The 19,385-nt window shown below is 40.9% G+C and overlaps 1 protein-coding gene across 1 annotated transcript in view; it reads right to left on the minus strand.

Moving 5' to 3' along the window:
• Nucleotides 1–34: 34 nt before the first annotated feature.
• ATL1 (atlastin GTPase 1) overlaps nt 35–19,385 on the minus strand; it is a 43,937-nt gene continuing 24,586 nt past the window's right edge. Inside the window, exons 6-14 of the mRNA XM_058163107.1 lie at nt 18,778–18,834; nt 15,916–16,008; nt 12,242–12,380; nt 8,806–8,933; nt 7,598–7,654; nt 5,370–5,441; nt 3,803–4,234; nt 2,118–2,132; nt 35–1,490 (exon numbers count right to left, since the gene is read on the minus strand). Coding sequence (XP_058019090.1) covers nt 1,377–1,490; nt 2,118–2,132; nt 3,803–4,234; nt 5,370–5,441; nt 7,598–7,654; nt 8,806–8,933; nt 12,242–12,380; nt 15,916–16,008; nt 18,778–18,834 — 1,107 coding nt within the window. The 3' untranslated portion in view covers nt 35–1,376. The remainder of the gene's footprint in view (nt 1,491–2,117; nt 2,133–3,802; nt 4,235–5,369; nt 5,442–7,597; nt 7,655–8,805; nt 8,934–12,241; nt 12,381–15,915; nt 16,009–18,777; nt 18,835–19,385) is intronic.

A 19,385-nucleotide genomic window follows, 5' to 3' on the forward strand; every position in this document is an offset into this window, starting at 1 on the left:
TTGCATTCATTACCCCATGTTGAATACATTTACCTTTAAATGCCTCTAGATGTGGTAATGTAGGACAAAACATTCATAGGCCTTGTGGGTATGTTTGTGCAATATGGTTAGCCAGATTACTGAATTTACTCATTTTCTAGATTCATATATGCCACATTCCATAAGCTTCCCTCATAGTCTGAGTTTGTGTTTCTGTAACATACTGAGCTGCAACAATCTAACTAGAATTAATCCTAAATTCACCCTATAAGAATTGAACACACAATTCAATTTTGATTGTTCTTTAAAAAGAATTTGTGCAGATTTTTCACCAAAAAAGGCTGCTGTTAAGGAAAGCAGAATGACAAATATTGTAAGTGAAACAGATGCAGTGTAAATTCTTGTATTTGACACAGGGAAGTTTCTGCATGAATATTCAGAAATTAATAAAACAACAAATAGGTAATTGTCTTAGGAACAAACTTTTAATCAACAATAACATAATAAAACTAGGAACACTCTTTATGCACTAAACAAATATATATATACAGTGGAATTTTCAAAGACATGTTAAAAAAGGCTTTTCCATCTCTTTAACATATCATAGCAAAGGAAATTTCTGCAACTTCAGAGAAGGCAAGTGAATAAGCTGTATGAAAAAAAGTGTGCATATCAAAACCTTTAGGTGTACATTGGGCAATGTTAGGATAACCCCACTTAAATAGGTGTAGAGTTTACAGGCAGACCATTACTTTTATTCATCAGGTTTGCCTCACAAAATCCTCCAAGTGCACATAAAAGTTAATTTGCATACTTCTCTTCATCAAACTACATGGATGTGTCCATGAAGTTACCAAGAGTTGAATTTGACTCAAAAGAGAGTCTTATTTTTTTCCCCTAGAAAGCCTAAGATGGTCTTAATGATTCAAGGGGCTCAGATTCAGAGAAGCCCACACAAGCAGTTGTGTACATGATCGTCAGCTGCACTGCTGCTACATCCCGTTCTTGCTTCTTTGGGATGGCATGGCTCAGCTGTGAGGAAAAAAATCTGGTGTAAAAGGAGAAACAATTAGTATCTCTGGCTCTGGCCTTATGCTCTTAAAAAGATCTGAAAGTAACAGCATTTTCTAAAGAACCAAAGAGTACTGAGTCTGCAGCAAAATTAAGTCACTGCCTCCTTTTTAAAAAGAAAATGACAGTCATGCTGATTCATCCACTCTCAAGCAGGGCATTGTCCAAATTAAAGCAGCCACACTTAAGCCATTGGTGCATGTGAATGAGTTATCATTTTTCTCCATCTTCCGTTTTGAGGAGTGCCAGAGATTGGTACATGGATGCAGAAGTGATTAACGTGTTTTAATGATGTATTTCTTGCACCTCTGTGGAAAGCATCTGGATTACATACTCTTTTTCTCTGTCCCTTCCTTGGGCTCCACCTTCTGGGCTGAAGGGAACGCATGATGGTATAAATGTCTGTGTGTGGCAGCTGCACTGTAAAGTTTGTACAAAGCCTGAAAACCAAAACATAAAAAACAGGAGAGGAAAAAAATTTTCAGCTGTTCTTCTCACGGATTACTCCTGAGCATGCAGATGCTGCATGTATCCATTCCTTTTTGCTTTATCTCAAGCTAATGCCTAGCTAGAATTTATGTAAAATGTGAAAACACAGTGCAAATTTCTCAGTTCAACTACATGTATTCCACTGGCTTTAGAATTCTGCTTTTTGCCAGAGGAATTGATGTTTTAAGTTATTTCAGGGATGGTATTCTCTAGAGAATTGACCCTGCTTCCTCTAGCATCAGGGACCTGGATCCTTTCCCAGCAAACATTACAGGGAAGAGCAGCAGATTTAATGGATACAATCCATTACAGATTGCTGTACAATCTGCATGTAACAATGGACACTGCGGTATGCCCTGAGAGCCGTATTAAACAGGTTTTTTTGGTCTCTGATCTGAATTCCAAAATGAGCCAAGCAGTCAAATTCTGCAGCTGCCTTCCCAATTCCAGCCTAGGATGGGAAAGATTTTAAAACGAATACAAATACCCTGAAGTAATATGAACCCACATGCACAGCCATTCATATATGTATACTGGTGGAGAAGGAATTGCTTTTGCATAGCAATAAATTGGCTTACCTCATTTGTGTTGCCCTGCAGAAAAGGCAGTTGTAAAAAGAAAGAAAAAAACCAAGGTAAGAGAAGGAACACAAGATGTCCTCGCATTTCTATTCCCGTTCCCACTGTACCCTGAAGCAGCCTGGAGAAGGTACATTCAGTTTATTCTGCCTTCTCTTCCTCTTGCTAACTGAACCTATAAAGCTGCCTCATTCATTTTTCCAGCCACCAGTTCATCCAGTCAAAAGCTATCTTATTAGCAACATTGCCCTTCTATATTTAAGCTAAGTATTGACTTCATTATTTTAATATCAATTCTATAGATTTGCTGTTTATTCTTTTACTTCTTTTGGGGAGAGGTCTCTTGAACCATCGATAAAGGAGAGAGTTCAGATTATTAAATACATGGTTGTCATGATTTTTGCCTGGAAGATAATATATAAACCATATAAACATTAGATAAACCTAAGATCTGAAGACAAGATTTCTAAAGTGCATTATGCAGATATTTATGCAAGGACTAAAACCCAGGAAACCTAGTTCAACACAATAACATAATCTAAACAAACCTTCCTCAACCTGTTGGATTAGAACACTCTTTGATATAGCCATCAAGTAACTGGACACCATTTACTCCTGTTTATTTATCAGGGGACTCTTAGAAGGATCATCTTGAGATGAATTTGGGCACAATCCAACTTCATGCATGTACTATACATTTGTTGCTGTTTTAATGATGTTCCATAATAATTCACCTTTCAACACCATCAAATTGGGAGTGATTTTTAAACCAATCCCAATTCCCCACAAAGCAACTTGGCCAATTCAGGTTACAAAAGAAGGCCCAGCTGAAAAACAGACACTATAACACTGGTCCTCACAAGAAGAAAATGTCAAAGCATCCTGGTTTATATGTGCCTCTGCTTTAATGCCATATGGGATTTAGACATGATTTTTGTTAAGGATTTTCTGATCAGAGATGCATTTGCTTTTAAATCTTTTACTTTAATTACTGAAAAGATAACCAGAGCCTTTTATGTCTGCCTTCTCATATTTAGAGGGTAAATCCATTGGGGAACATTAATCTCTCAAATTGTCTTTATATTGACTAGTAGCTAGTAACACAAGTTGAGTATTTCTCAACTGTAACAACTTTGAGATGGCTAGCTGGGGAATTCTGAGAGTTGAAGTCCATCCATCTTAAAGTTGCCAAGGTTGAGAAACACGGCTCTAGGTCTTCCCATACCTGGAGAAGTCAAGAGAGCAAACATTATTTGACTTTGATCTTTTCATTACTATTAAGATGCCTACTAGTGATTTTCAGCCCTCTAAATCTCCTTCATAGTCTCTGCAATTATTTCCTGCGATGTAAAAGAACACAGTCCTTTTGAACAGCAAACCTCCAAACTGAGGGGTCACTGAGAGCAAACTCCACTGCTTATTAGCACTGATGATATTATACCTAGTTTGGGTAATGAAACATTTGCAAGACAACCAATTCAGAGAGCACCAAAGACTCCTCATTTCAACCCTGAGCTACAAATACTCTTCTTTATTGGTTTCTCCAAACTGCTATCTGTTGGATTCTGGGAGCTGAAGTCTTCCAGGCTTAAAGTTGCCAAGGTTGGAGACTCCTGATCTAGGGGGACTAAAGGCTTGATAGGAATGCTAGTGTTAAGGCTCAAGAATGGTTAGTGAGCTCTTACCTGGTCCCAGAGTGCTGCTGCCACTTGGTCTATGACGGCCCCCAGCTCCCTGTACTCCCCGGAGTATCTGATGTATGCCCATGTGCAAAGGGTGATCAGAGTTAGCCCCATGATCATATTGCAGAGACTGGCTATGATGTCCAATCCAATGAAGCCTGTGACACCAGCAATGACATAAGTGATGAAGATGACAACAAACAAGGTGGCTGGGGTGCGAGCAGCGTGGAAGATGTTCTTGCTGTCGTTGTGCTTGATATACTGGACATAGAGCTCGTCAACTTCTGCCTCCAACTGCTGGAGGTAGCGACGGCTGAATTCTTCACCCCCCATCTTTTTCACACCACGGAATTGCCGCACTGCCTCTTCCTTGATCTCCAGGTGTTTATTCTGAAGGTCACTGGGTGCAAGAAAAGGTTTGTCCCCTCCACACACCTGAAACAAGCAAGTAAAGCATTAAAAAAAACCCACAGGGTAAACCCCTGACCAAAGAAATGAGGCATCCAACAGATTTGTTAGATTTGAGTTCCCAGAAATCCTAGAGTAAAAAGGTAAAGGTTCCCCTTGCACATATGTGCTAGTCGTTCACGACTCTAGGGGGTGGTGCTCATCTCTGTTTCAAAGCCGAAGAGCCAGCGCTGTCCGAAAACTCCGTGGTCATGTGGCTGGCATCACTAAATGCCAAAGGCACACAGAACGCTGTTACCTTCCCACCAAAGGTGGTTCCTACTTTTCTACTTGCATTTTATATGTGCTTTTGAACTGCTAGGTTGGCAGAAGCTGGGACAAGTAGCAGGAGCTCACCCTATTATGCGGCACTAGGGATTCGAACCGCTGAATTGCCGACCTTTTGATCGACAAGCTCAGCATCTTAGCCACTGAGCCACTGTGACACTTAGTCCTAGAGGAGACAATATGAAAAAACGTCATACTAGCTGGGAATTTGAATTCAATTCAACAGGCTGAGAAAGCTGGCTTATTCACATGTAACTAGGCCATCACCCTCCTGCTCAGTACAGGAATTGCAATTAAAAGATCTCCATTAAATGTCTATCTACGCTCTGCTTGATTCCTTCAAGTAAAAGGAAGTTTTGGATAACTAGTTCCACTGTTGGACTGCCCTTAACATTTAACGGATAGATCATTATTACATGTCTTTCCCTTGGAACAAGTCTTGATCTGCTTGACATCCATGGGAGTCCACGGAATCTCTCATTTTGGATACTATAGTGATTTAACATCTTTAGCTCTTTAAATTTTTCTTCATAAGACTTAGTTTCTACTGCTCTGATCATCTTCACTGTCCTTGTCTGACTTGTTCTACTATCTTGCAACCATATCATCAACTCACAAGATTTCAGATGACTTTTGGGGACAGGATGACCAGACCATAACGCAGCAATGTCGAATGAATCTGGGGGCTGAAAAGTTCAAAGACCTTCCCCTGAGATCCGGGGGATCTACATTACTACAGAACTACATTACTCTTCAGAAGACACCATGAGGCCTTACATGGAATGAAGGAGCTATGGCTCCTTAGAAAAACGATGGGACAGAATCTGAGCCTTACCTCTTCCATTCGTTTGTTGTAAGTATCTTTTGCAGTGGCAACAGCTGCCAGATTGTTTGCTTCTGCAGTGGCCTGTAAAGGCAGAATGGGGAACAGGGACAAAGAGGAAAATAAAATGTTGCTATGGAAACAGGAGGCCATTGACCATAACAGTTGGAAAATTCTGTGAGTTTATTAATTGCAAGCAAGGCGGCTTTTTTTTGCCTAAAGCATCAGGGAAGCTCAAAGTCAGGATCAAGCAAACCATGTCAACCACTGGATGGGTCTGAAGGAATCATTCTCATTCAGCACAAGGGGAAAAAAAAGTTTTTTGGAAAAAATGTGTTGGAAGAAATGCTCTGCACATTGCCTTGAACTCTTGGAGCAAAGGCAAGGATATAAATCTAAATCTTATATAAATAAACACCCAACAGAATAATACACAAATAGCTTCTCTACTACTTGTAAAAAAATTTTCGGGGTGACTCCAATCAGTTCTCTTTTTCCATCCACAATCCCTTTTCTCTCCTAGTGAATGCACATTTAACCTGGAAGAGGTTATTCTATGCTTTAATTAAATACTTTCCACAAAATCTCTCCTCTAGTCCTCAGTTAATCAGTTAAGGAGCTGGTGATAAAGCAGGGACTGCTTTTTTCCTTACGGTTCAGCAAATTTGATGGAAAGGGGAGAAAAACTGAGATAAGGGAAATGTCTATGGAGATTCTCAGTCATCCCGGTCATGGTTGTCCCACAGGTACTTTTTCAAGAGGCAACCGGACTGTCTGGTTTTTCTTTGAAGACATTCCGCTTCTCATCCAAGAAGCTTCTTCAGCTCTCAGCTCTGAGCTGAAGAAGCTTCTTGGATGAGAAGCAAAACGTCTTCAAAGAAAAACCAGAAAGTCCGGTTGCCTCTTGAAAAAAGCATCTTTGGGAGAGATAAGGGAAACCTTTTGGATTGAGAGCATCAGCCAGGCTTTTGCAAGCTGAAGGAGGCTGTATGGCAGTCAGTAGATGGAATGGAGGAACATCAGGATCATCTACAGCAGTGTTTCTCAACCTCACCAATGTTAAGATGTGTGGAAATCAACTCCCCAGAATCCCCCAACCTATTACTGGGTTGAGAAATTGCTGTGGTTGAGAAACACTAATCTACAGCATACACTTTTCACTTCAAGGCTGCAGTCCAAGGAGTTGGGAACAGGAAGTCTCAAAGGCCCATTTATAGAACTGAGAACTCTTTCCCAACCAAACTTTTCCCCAAAGTGTTAAATTACAATGCCTACAATTCCCAGACATCATGAAGAAACTTTAAAAGCTAGGATTTCGCACATCTGGATGGTACTAGGGTGGGAAAAGTTGGCCTAGAGACACACTTAGGACTCCTTCCTACTTTCTAACTTCTTAGGGCCAAAGACAAACATGTAACATAGACCTGGAAAAGGCATAACAAACAATTTGGACCAAGATGCCTTGCTAAGCAATAAGTAGAAATACTTACTTTGTCCACTAAATAACTTTTATTGACATTTATGTTTTATTCCTTTGAAAGTAAACATTATTTTACTATACTTGAATAAAATTAATGTTTCAGTCAGGGGTGAAATCCAGCAGGTTCTGACAGGTTCTGGAGAACTGGTAGTGGAAATTTTGAGTAGTTCGGAGAACCAGCAAATACCGCCTCTGGCTGGCCCCAGAGTGGGGTGGGAATGGAGATTTTGCAATATCCTTCCCCCTGGAATGGGGTGGGAATGGAGATTTTGCAATATCCTTCCCCCTGGAGTGGGGAGGGAATGGAGATTTTGCAATATCCTTCCCCCTGGAGTGGGGAGGGAATGGAGATTTTGCAGTATCCTTCTCCTGCCATGCCCACTAAGCCACACCCACCAAGCCACACCACACCCACAGAACCAGTAATAAAAAAATTTGGATTTCACCACTGGTTTCGGTGTTTTTGCATGTTTCTAACTAAAGAGAGATATCACTATGACCTCTTGGCCATTTGCACATGCTCTCCATTATTGCACCTGCTCTCCATTATGTTCTCCCATCGCTGTATTAAATTCCATTAATTTGTTGCCCTTCCCAAATTAATGGGAAGTGCAAGATCTGAGCATTTCACACATCTTTAAGAGACTTGATTTGCTCTGTAAGTCACCTCTCGTGATCGATAGAAATTGATAGGGGGAAAAAATGCTTTCTCCTTCCCATAGAAATATATGTTCCCAACCCCCCAGAATGCAGTAATTACCTGCAACATTGATTTTGGATGAGGGAGCTCTTCTCCTTGGTAGATCTTAATATAGGCCTGGGAGAAAAACAAGTTTAAAAACTCCAAGTAATATATGGAACATCATTTAAAACCTGCCCATAAAATATTATGTCAAAAAATGTCAAAAGTGTTTCTAAGTTCCTACTTACAGAGCTACAATATTAATTTACCATATGACGTCTACTATGTCATGGATGCTATGCCTTTAATGGTGATTCCAAATATATCTTTAAAAATGCTGTCTTTGTTTTTTTAAGTTACTGAATGGAAAAGCTGTGACTTCTAAATATGATTTAAGTGCAACTCACAGCAGTCTTAATTACTAGCTATGCCACTAGAGATGGTAAAATTCTGCTTTCAGCCACATCTGAAGGGGTTTAACCTCTAAACCAGGGGTCTCCAACCTTGGCAACTTTAAGACTTGTGGACTTCAACTCCCAGAGTTCCTCAGCCAGCTTTGGAGACCCCTGCTCTAAACTGTTTCTGGAGAAATCTGTTCCTGTAGATACTGCTCTCTGTTTCTACCTGAGCCCAATATGGCAAAGGGGACCTTAGCCACTGATCCCTAGAAAATGGAGGATTCCAAGCCAGAAAGCCCTCTCTTTTACACTTGCAGCTCACCTTGAAATATTCCACAAGGCCTCGGCAGGTGATCTTATTCCCGTTGATCTCCTTGACATCCAGGCTTTTGGGGCTCAGTAGCCATGGAATCAGGATTTTCAAGTTTTTGATGAAATCATCATCTATTTCTATAAGGGGAACATGAACCTTGTTTATGAGTGTGCCTTTTGCAATGGGAACACTAGAAACCCCAAGAACTGAGGAGATTTCAGAGTGAACCAATGATTATCTAAATCAAAATATGAATTCCATACCAAAGTGTCCAAAATACTGTCTCCTAACTCAGGGGTCTCCAACCTTGGTCCCTTTAAGCCTTGTGGACTTCAACTCCCAGAGTTCCTCAGCCAGCTTTGCTGTCTGAGGACTCTGGGATTGAAGTCTACAAGGCTTAAAGGGACCAAGGTTGGAGACCCTGCTCTAAACTGTTTCTGGAGAAATCTGTTCCTGTAGATACTGCTCTCTGTTTCTACCTGAGCCCAATATGGCAAAGGGGACCTTAGCCACTGATCCCTAGAAAATGGAGGATTCCAAGCCAGAAAGCCCTCTCTTTTACACTTGCAGCTCACCTTGAAATATTCCACAAGGCCTCGGCAGGTGATCTTATTCCCGTTGATCTCCTTGACATCCAGGCTTTTGGGGCTCAGTAGCCATGGAATCAGGATTTTCAAGTTTTTGATGAAATCATCATCTATTTCTATAAGGGGAACATGAACCTTGTTTATGAGTGTGCCTTTTGCAATGGGAACACTAGAAACCCCAAGAACTGAGGAGATTTCAGAGTGAACCAATGATTATCTAAATCAAAATATGAATTCCATACCAAAGTGTCCAAAATACTGTCTCCTAACTCAGGGGTCTCCAACCTTGGTCCCTTTAAGCCTTGTGGACTTCAACTCCCAGAGTTCCTCAGCCAGCTTTGCTGGCTGAGGGACTCTGGGATTTGAAGTCTACAAGGCTTAAAGGGACCAAGGTTGGAGACCCCTGTCCTAACTTATAACGTGGATCTTTTGGACAATTTCTGTCAACGTATTTTTAACTGTTACCCATGAATAAGATATTGAGGCAGATATAACATAATGTCACTTATACAAACTTTTCTACAGTACCAATTGAGAATGAAAAGATCAGGATGGCAATAGCAGACATTGCCTATTTCATTTGACCCAAGATGATAAATTTTATCAGGGTCAGATGCTCAACATAATAATAGAAGTTTGGACAATCAGAAGACCAATTGCTCATTAATGTATTGGCAAGAGCAGTTTGGTTCATACATTGTGCTAGATTTAAACTACAGCATGCTAAAGAACCTCCAATGACCAGGATCAAAATAAACCATTAACCATGGTTTACAAACCAAAACTGCTAAATTGATTTAATAAGCAAAGCCAAAACCAAGCAGATCATATCATGGATTAACTAATTAATTAATTAATTAGGAATCTGTTGGTGCAGTGGTTAGAATGCAGTATTACAGGCTAACACTGACCATAGATTGGAGTTCAATCCTGACCAGCTCAAGATTTACTCAGACCTCCATGTCGGCATTTCCAATGTCAGCAAAATGAGGACCCAGATTGATGGGGGCAATATGCTGACATTGTAAATCTCCCAGAGAGTGCTGTAAAACACTATATGGAGCGCTATATAAGTCTAAGTGCTAATGCAATGGGTGAGCCCAGCCACCATGCTCCTTTTGTCTAGTCTGGATTGTCCTCACGAATATTTTATTGGTGGACCTTCTGAGATGGTCTACTAATTATTACATCCTCCAAACCTTTACCTGGAGATGGCCATGACTGTTAGGATCACACAATTCTTGAAAGATTAACCCTGGAGGGTTCGAACTATCAGATCCATCATGGCCATATTAACATTATACTGGGAATTAGGAGAGAACAATACCAGCAGTTTGTTCAAAGGTCTCCTTATTCCCTGGACATTTCCATGGCATAGCCTGAGACAGCATTTCTCCAAAGAATTTGGCAGAATCTTACTTTCCTCCAAAAACCGTTGAAATCTCTATCGCAATAATGTCACTTTATTACTAGACGGGCCCCTTTGCAACCCTTAGCTTGAAAAGTATTGATCAACAAATGTGTCTCTTAGGCCAAAAGAGTTTTACTGCCTTTGCAAAACCTGGTTTGATGCCCATGAGCCCAGAGGCCAGTTAGAATGGCCCAATCAGAAACCTAATTCAACCACGAAATAAACCTCGTCTCTGTATGATACTGCTGTGTTGCTCTCCTCTTCTGTGTAGAGGTCATAGTTTACCCTTAAGGAATACTCTCTAATCATGTTGAAGGTATCTGAATGGGTGAAGAGAAATTCTCTCAGAATGGCAATCAGAAGAATACAAATTATCTGAAGAACTGTCTCACCCCAATGGGATGGGTTGTTTGTTTGTTTGTTTGTTTGCATTTGAGGCCTCTCATTTAGACCCCATCAGCGTTCTCTGCTGTGGCCTCTGGAACATCTTGCCACCAGAGGTAAGATCCATCTCCTTTAAGTCCTTTCAGAAGTGCCTTAAATCCTGGCTTTTCTGGTTGACCAGAAAAGTTCTGATACAGTACTGATACGGGGCGCTCCATGCTGGAAATGGTTGGTCAAGTGAGAGACAAAAACCCACCCCTATATTGCTTCATCCTCTTGGTTTTTAGCCTTTACAGGTAGTCCTCGACTTACAACTGTTTGTTTGGTGACCATTTGAAGTTACAACGTCACTGAAAAAATGGACTTAGAATCATTTTTCACACTTACGACCATTGCAAAATTCAGATCCTTAGCAACTGGCATGTATTTATGATGGCTGCAGTGTCAACGGGAAAGCTGGATTCGCTTAACAACCGCGTTACTAACTTAACAACCGCAGTGGTTCACTTAACAACTGTGGCAAGAAAGGTCGTACAATGGGGCAAAATTCTTGTTTAGCTACAGAAATTCTGTGCTCAGATGTGATTGTAAGTCGAGTAAGACTAGCTGTATTTATTTGTGGTTAATTTTAATGTTTTTATAAATATGCTTTTATGGCATTGTAAGACTCCCAGAGTCTCTTTGGCTAATGAGAGGGTTATTTATCAATAAATTCTTAGTAAACCACACCTGGAATACTGCATCCAGTTTTGGTCACCACATTACAAAAAAAAATGTTGAGACTTTGGAAAATTTGGAAAACGGTAATTAAAGGCCTTGAGACTAAAACGTATGAAGAAAGTTGCAGGATTTGGGTTTGGCCTAGTCTAGAGAAAAGAAGGACTACGGATGACATGATAGTAGTATTCCAGTATTTGAGAGGTTGCCACAAAAAGGATGGGGGGGTCAACTTATTTACCAAAGCACCAGTAGATAGAACAAGAAACAATGGATGGAATCTAATCAAGGAGAGAAGCAACCTGAAACTAAGGAGAAATTTCCTGACAATGAGAATAATTAACCAGTGGAACAGCTTGCCGTCAGAAGTTGTGGGTGCTTCATCACTGGAGGTTTTTAAGAAGAGACTGGACAGCCACCTGTCTGAAATGGTATACGGTCTCCTGCTTGAGCAGGGGGTTGGACTAGAAGACCCCCAAGGTCTCTTCCTGCTCTATTCTGATTGATTGAAAATGAATGTTATCCCTAAAACAGCCATAGACAACACACACTTCTGCAAACCCTGCCTCAAATTTGTCTATGATACAGCCAGAGGTGAGCTGCCGGGTTGGACTGGTTTGAACGAATTGGTAGTTCCGACCACTGGCTGGGCCGCCCATCCGCCCAGCCCATCCTATATATTTCACTCTCTGGCTTGCTCACCCGCCCACGCAGCCCAGCTGATTGCCGTGCCTCGCCCGCTCTACTCACTGAGAAGGTGTAATCGCCGTGTGTTTGAAGCCATTCGCTCACATTTCGGTTCTGCACTAGGCGAACCGGTTTTTAAATTATGTGAAACCCACATCTGGATACATTACCTCCAACACTCAGTTTTTGTGCTGCTTGGTTTCTTACTGATGCCAATGAACTCACCTCTGAGTTTCCCATCAAAATTGGGATTTGTAGCTACTTTCAAACCCGGATGAGGTAAAAGGAAACAGGAGATGTTGGTGAAACAGGAGTGTATATGCTTCCGTACGTTCTGCAGCTCTTCATGCTGGTTTCCAGAAACCTGGGAACAACAGGCAATTAAGGAGGGCAAGTATAACTCTGTTATTCGTAACTAGGGATTCCATTGTTGCATCTTGGTACAGGTAGTCCTTGACTTACAATCACAATTGAGCCCAAAATTTCTGTGGCTAAGTTGTTAAGTGAATTTTGTCCCGTGTCTGATTTTTCTTGCCATGGTTGTTAAGTGAATCACTGTAGTTGTTACGTGAGTAACATGGTTGTTAAATTGAATCTGGTTTCCCCATTGACTTTGCTTGTCAGAAAGGGACAAGAGACGATCACCTTGCTGTCCTTAGAGGAACATTTGACGGCCGTCGCCAGGGGAGCATTTTATCAGGTTCGCCTGATTTGCCAGTTGTGCCCCTTCCTAGACCGGGACTCCTTGCGCACGGTCACTCACGCCCTCGTTACTTCCCGCCTAGACTATTGCAATGCTCTCTACATGGGGCTCCCCTTGAAGAGCACCAGGAGGCTCCAGCTAGTCCAGAATGCGGCTGCGCGGGTGATAGAGGGAGCACCTCGTTGCTCCCATATAACACCTATCCTGCGCAGCCTGCACTGGCTGCCGGTAGCCTTCCGGGTGCGATTCAAGGTGTTGGTTACCACCTTTAAAGCGCTCCATGGCTTAGGACCGGGTTATTTATGAGACCACCTTCTGCCACTGATAGCCTCCCAACGACCTGTGCGCTCCCACAAGCTGGGTCTTCTCAGGGTGCCGTCGACCAAACAATTTCGGTTGGCAGCCCCCAGGGGGAGAGCCTTCTCTGTGGCGGCTCCGGCCCTTTGGAATGAGCTGCCTCCGGGGTTACGCCAACTCCCTGACCTCCGGACCTTCAAACTGAAGACTTTATTATTTCATCGCGCGGGACTAGCGTAAGTGTAATTTTAATTGTAATTTTAAATGGGTTTTATGTCGGTCTATGACCGTTTTTGTTTGATTCGGCCTTTTAAATATTTGTTTTTAAACTCTGTTTTAAATTTGTTGTTGGTATTTTGTGTTTTAATTATGGCTGTAAACCACCCTAAGTCCTTCGGGAGAAGGGCGGTATAGAAATTAAATTATAAAGAAATAAAGAAATAAAATCACAGGATCCCGGAACACTGCAACCGTCATAAATATGAGCCAGTTGCCAAGCATCCAAATTTTGATCATGTGACCATGGAGATGCTGCAAAGGTTGCAAGTTTGAAAAACAGTCAAAAATAGCTTATTTCAGTGGTGGTGTAACTTTGAATGAACTGTTGTAAGTCAAGGACTACCTATATACAAAAATAGCAGACAGAGATCCTTCTAAAGCATAGCCTGTACACCAATCTTTTTCAAACTTAGCAACTTTAAGATGCATGGCCTCTAATTCCCAGAATTCCTCAGCTAGAATCCACATACACTTAAAAGTTTGAAAAATACTGCTGTAAACTGTGCCCTGGTAAACCTTCTTGAATCAATGCCAGCCTCTATTTATCTTCAAGCAGAAGACAAATTCCCTCTGGATTCATCCCTCCTGCCACTGCAGAAATCCTATATCCAGCACTCAAGGCCCAAATTCCTCCAAGTTGGTGGAAGAAGGCAGCTGCCACAAAGAAATCCTCATCTTTTCACAATGTGATGTGTATTTGTACAGTTGCATATACGTTTTTTTTTTAAAAAAAAAAAAACAGGTTCATTAATATGGGTTCAGGTCACATTTCTACTGGCACAAAAGTCCTAAAGTTATCCATCTCTTATTTCATGCATCACCTTTTGGACAAAAGATTTAGCAGGAACCATCCCACAGTTTGGAGGCAATCCTCAAAAGCTCATTGTGCCCTCTCCAGACTGGGCCATAATATCCGATAGCAAAATTTCAATTTTTAAGAGTACGATTTTCTGTTTTTTAAAGATTTCTTTGGCTTTAAAAATAGCAAAATATCATTCAGTTTTCACAAGACTTAATGCAGCTTGTTCGTATTTTAGCCATCCCAAACGTTAAAACAATTCAACCTTACCCACCTGACCAGATCATCACACACCAATCAATGCACCTTCTAGACTTCTTAGAGGACAAAGTCATCATTATCCTTATGTTGAAAATGGTCTACTCCTGCCCTCCTCACTGTGAGCCACAGACATAAAAACTAGTCTGGAGAAAATTAGTCTGGAATAGGCAAAGAGATGATGCAAAGGCTGTATCAGGGGGTTAACCTGTGTCAGAGGGAATGGGGCTAGGATTTTCCAGTTTTATTCCTGTTGAGAGAAGCTACATTTTTTCTTTTAAATGCATGAAGTCTATTTTAGGCTTGCAAAAAAAAAAGTTTTCATACCTTTCCATCTCAGAAGTGCAGGAATTCACTTTTTTTCCCCAGACATGCCACCAAAATTGAGGGTATGTTAAGAGGCTGTACCAGGGGTGATATCCAGCAGGTTCTGACAGGTTCTGGAGAACCAGTAGCAGAAATTTTGAGTAGTTTGGAGAACTGGCAAATACCACCTCTGGCTGGCCCCAGAGTGGGGTAGGAATGGAGATTTTACAATATCCTTCCCCCAGGAGTCGGGAAGGAATGGTGATTTTGCAGTATCCTTTCCCTGAGGTGGGGTGGGAATGGAGATTTTGCAGTATCCTTTCCTGCCACGCCCACCAAGCCACGCCCATAGAACCAGTAATAAAAAAAATTGGATTTCACCACTGGGCTGCACCCACCACACAGGGTGTGATGCACAAGTTCTCATTGGTCAACCAGGCTTTTCCGCTCTGCTGCCCCCTGCAGTAAATTTAACAACAGTACCTTAAAACGGTGATTTATTTTTTTTTCCTGCAAGAATGACTCTCAATTGATTTAATGTTAACTAAATTTAGTTTAATTTGATAACCTTAATCTGTGAATATTATTTCATTATTGACTGAACTGATTAACAAGTGCCCATTAACAAGTAACACCACTCCTGCGCAGACTGAACTGGCTACCTGTGGTCTTTAGGGTGCACTTTAAGGTTTTGGTTACTACCTTTAAAGCGCTCCATGGCTTAGGGCCTGGGTACTTACGGGACCGCCTGCTGTTACCTCATGCCTCCCACCGACCCGTACGCTCTCACAGAGAGGGACTTCTCAGGGTGCCGTCCGCCAAGCAATGTCGGCTGGCGGCCCCCAGGGGTAGATCCTTCTCTGTGGGGGCCCCTACCCTCTGGAACGAACTTCCCCCGGGTTTACGCCAAATACCTGACCTTCGGACCTTCCGCCGTGAACTGAAAACACACTTATTTATTCGCGTGGGGCTGGCTTGAATTTTTATTGGTTTTTAAATTTTAAATTTTTATCATGAATTTTAATGGGTTTTAGTTTAATATATTTTAAATTTTTAGGCCAATTATGTAATAAGTTTTTTAATTCGTTTTTTAATTGTATATTGCACTGTTCGTTTTACTTTGGCTGTACACCGCCCTGAGTCCTTCGGGAGAAGGGCGGTATAAAAATCGAATAAATAAATAAATAAATAAATAAATACATAAATAAAATTAAGCTGGAAAATCAAATAAGAACACATGCAACTGTTAATACCAACCTTGAGACGTTTTTCCAAAAATTTGGCTCCACCTTCAGCCCCGTAAGCAAATTCATAGGGAAAGCTCCAGTCACGAACAAGGAAAATAAGAGACTATAAATGTGATAAAAAACCAAGAGCAAAATGAATACAATATACAGGCGACAAAAACATTGCATTCATTTAAATGCATTGTTTGGTATGGAACAACAGAGGGTTTTTATCTGTTTAATGTGAGGTTTAAATAAACTGCTTCATTTTGAAGAAATTAGCTGATTTGTAGCAAGTTGTTTCTTGAAAATTACAAACATTTTACAGTGCTTATTTATTAACTTTCTATTCAGGAAACTTCCAATGCTATACACTCAAATTTCATTACTGAAAGCAACCAATATGGGATTTTATAGAAACAAAAAATTGGCCTCTTTGATGCCATATACTTTTCAAAAGAAAAGTATTATTGTTTATTTATTTATATCCCAACTTTATTATTTTTGGTGGTGAACGTATCTAACATATCTCGCTTCTCTTATTTTCCCCACAACACTGTGAGAGGAAAGTGACTGGTCCAAAGTCACTCAGTTGGCTTTCATGGATAAGGTCAGACTTGAACTTAGGGTTCCATTCCTCAGAAAACAACAAAATACCTTATCCCACCAGACTTGAAATCCTAGGCTTAGAAAACTTGGAACTCCGTCGCCTTCGACAAGACCTAAGTTTAACTCACAGAATCATCTATTGTAATGTCCTTCCTGTCAAAGACTACTTCAGCTTTAATTGCAATAATACAAGGGCAACCAATAGATTTAAACTTAATGTAAACCGCTTTAATCTAGATTGCAGAAAATATGACTTCTGCAACAGAATCATCAGTGCTTGGAATACTTTACCTGACTCTGTGGTCTCTTCCCATAATCCTAATAGCTTTAACCAAAAACTTTCTACTATTGACCTCACCCCATTCCTAAGAGGACCATAAGGGGCGTGCATAAGCGCACAAACGTGCCTACCGTTCCTGTCCTATTGTTTTTCTTTTCTTCTTCCTATATATGTTTATATGTGTATATACTATATAATCTTTTTGTATGATGTTGTGACAAAATAAATAAATAAATAAAATTAATTAATTAATTAATTAATAGTTGAAACATCAGAATCAATAGAACCAGAGGTGATATTCAGCAGGTTCTGATCAGTTCTGGAGAACCAGTGGCGGAAATTTTGAATAGTTCGGAGAAGGGGTAAATAGCACCTCTGATTGGCTCCCCCCCCCCATCTATTCTCTGCCTCCCGAGTCCCAACTGATTGGAAAGAAATGGGGATTTTGCAGTAACCTTCTCCTGGAGTAAGGTGGGAATGGAGATTTTACAGTATCCTTCCCCGCCATGTCTACCAAGCCATGCCACGCCCACCAAGCCATGCCCACAGAACCGATAGTAAAAAAATTTGAATCCCACCACTGAACAGAACTATGGTGTTGAAATCACAGAAATTTATAATTCCAGCATATTCTGCATTAATCAGATCCCACCTTGAATACTGAATTATATTTGAACCATATTCTACTTGTATATTAATTAATATTGTTTAAAGGTTTTGATGACCAATTTGCTGCTACCTAAGTTACATAGTGTCTTTATTCTGTATTTTATTGCATTTTGTTTGGGTACGTTTTAACTCAAATTGTATTTTTATGTGTTTGCGTTTGTTTTAAAGCTCCCAAAAAGCTGCAGCTATTGGTCAGTTTAAACATTTTAAATGATTAGTTGGTTGATTGGTTGATTAACTGATTAGAGCCTCTCACTTTAAAGATTTAAGTCAGGTTTAGACAACAGCAACAAAGATAATCGGGGGACTAGAAATGACGTCCTTTGATACAGACTGAAACTTGTTTATGTTGAATCTTGAGAAAATATGAATGAGGGGGATAGGACTGTGCTTTTCTTGGACTGGTAGGGTAGGGTAGGGTAGGGTAGGGTAGGGTAGGGTAGGGTAGGGTAGGATAGGATAGGATAGGATAGGATAGGATAGGACCGGACCGGACCGGACCGGACCGGACAGGACAGGACAGGACAGGACACTTTATTGCCCAAGTGTGATAGACACACAAGGAATCTGTCTCTGGTCCAGAAGCTCTGGATGTCACAGGGAGCGTCTTAAGGAGTGGCAAGAAGGACAAGCTGATATAAACCATGTTGCAATACCTGCCCTTCTCTGTGTGTCATGATGTTGCTCACCCACCCAAAACAGACAGAACTTAGGATGCCACTTCACAATGTGGTTTTCACCTTCAAAAGCATCAAGATCCTGCAGATGCCACTGCTTGTCATCAAGAAGATCTGTTACCTGTCATTGCAGAGGACAGGGCATAGAATGATGATCTTAAGTTATGGCATGGCAGATTTAATGCAGTTCTACAGTGGAATCAATTATCCAGAAAAGGGTGAGCTTACTGGATGTATTCAAGCAGAGGTTGGATAGTCATCTGCCAGGGATATTTTAATCTGGATTTCTGCACTAAGCAGTGAACTGAATTTGTTGTGTGAAGTGGCTCCTTCCAGATCCTAGATGCTGGGGTGTGTCTATACCTACAAAGCTCAGAATTGTGCAGGGAATGGGAGCATAGTCCATGGCTGTGCTGGATGGGGACTGAGAAATCCAAAATATCAGAATAATATCGGTGCATAATGCTGCAGCACTGAATAGCAACTTGATGATATAGCCGTACCTTAAGGCTATTAAGCCGTACCTTAAGGCTACTGAGAATCTCTTCGGAGTATAGAGGTTTCCATTTCTGTTTGAGTGCCACCTCAAGATTATCTGTGCAGTAATAAAACGTAATTTCTGCAAGTTGCACGGCAAATCTCTCAATTATTTTCTTACCTGAAATGGCTTCAGGAATGTTTCTTCCATGGCTAGCCTCCCATATTCTGTGAAGAGCTGAAACAAGGAAGCCAGGGGGGGGAATTTTAAGCAAGATCTATGTGTTAACAAATAGTTTTGCTTATATTGCATTGACCATAGTGCTTTATTTTTAAATTGGAGCTGAATATTATACTACTTCCATTGCTTTCAATTCAGAGTGTTTGTACTCTTTCTCCCCCCTAAAGAACAAGTTAAATCAGTAAAACCACAAAGAGAATCAAGGGGAGCAGGCACCTTAAAATTTAATCAATGTATTATCACATCAGCTTTTGCTGATGACACGTCTCTTGATCAAAAGTGAGTGCGTCAATGGACTCCAGTCTGTAAAATTTTACAGCTAAGTGTTTTGTTACCTTTAAGGTGCCAGAAAACCTATTGCCTTTATCTTGATGACTTTCATCCATAAGATTGAAAACAGGGCTTTAAGTATGAAACTGAAGGTGTATAGATTACAGTATCACAGGACTTCTGTGTTATCCTTCCACAGCTCTAAAGGGATCTTTGAAGCTTGGACACAAATTAAAGGCGTTAAACCAGGGGTCTCCAACCTTGGACCCTTTAAGACT

The sequence above is a fragment of the Ahaetulla prasina genome, chromosome 1 (genome assembly GCF_028640845.1).
Source record: "Ahaetulla prasina isolate Xishuangbanna chromosome 1, ASM2864084v1, whole genome shotgun sequence".
NCBI classification, from domain to species: domain Eukaryota; kingdom Metazoa; phylum Chordata; class Lepidosauria; order Squamata; family Colubridae; genus Ahaetulla; species Ahaetulla prasina.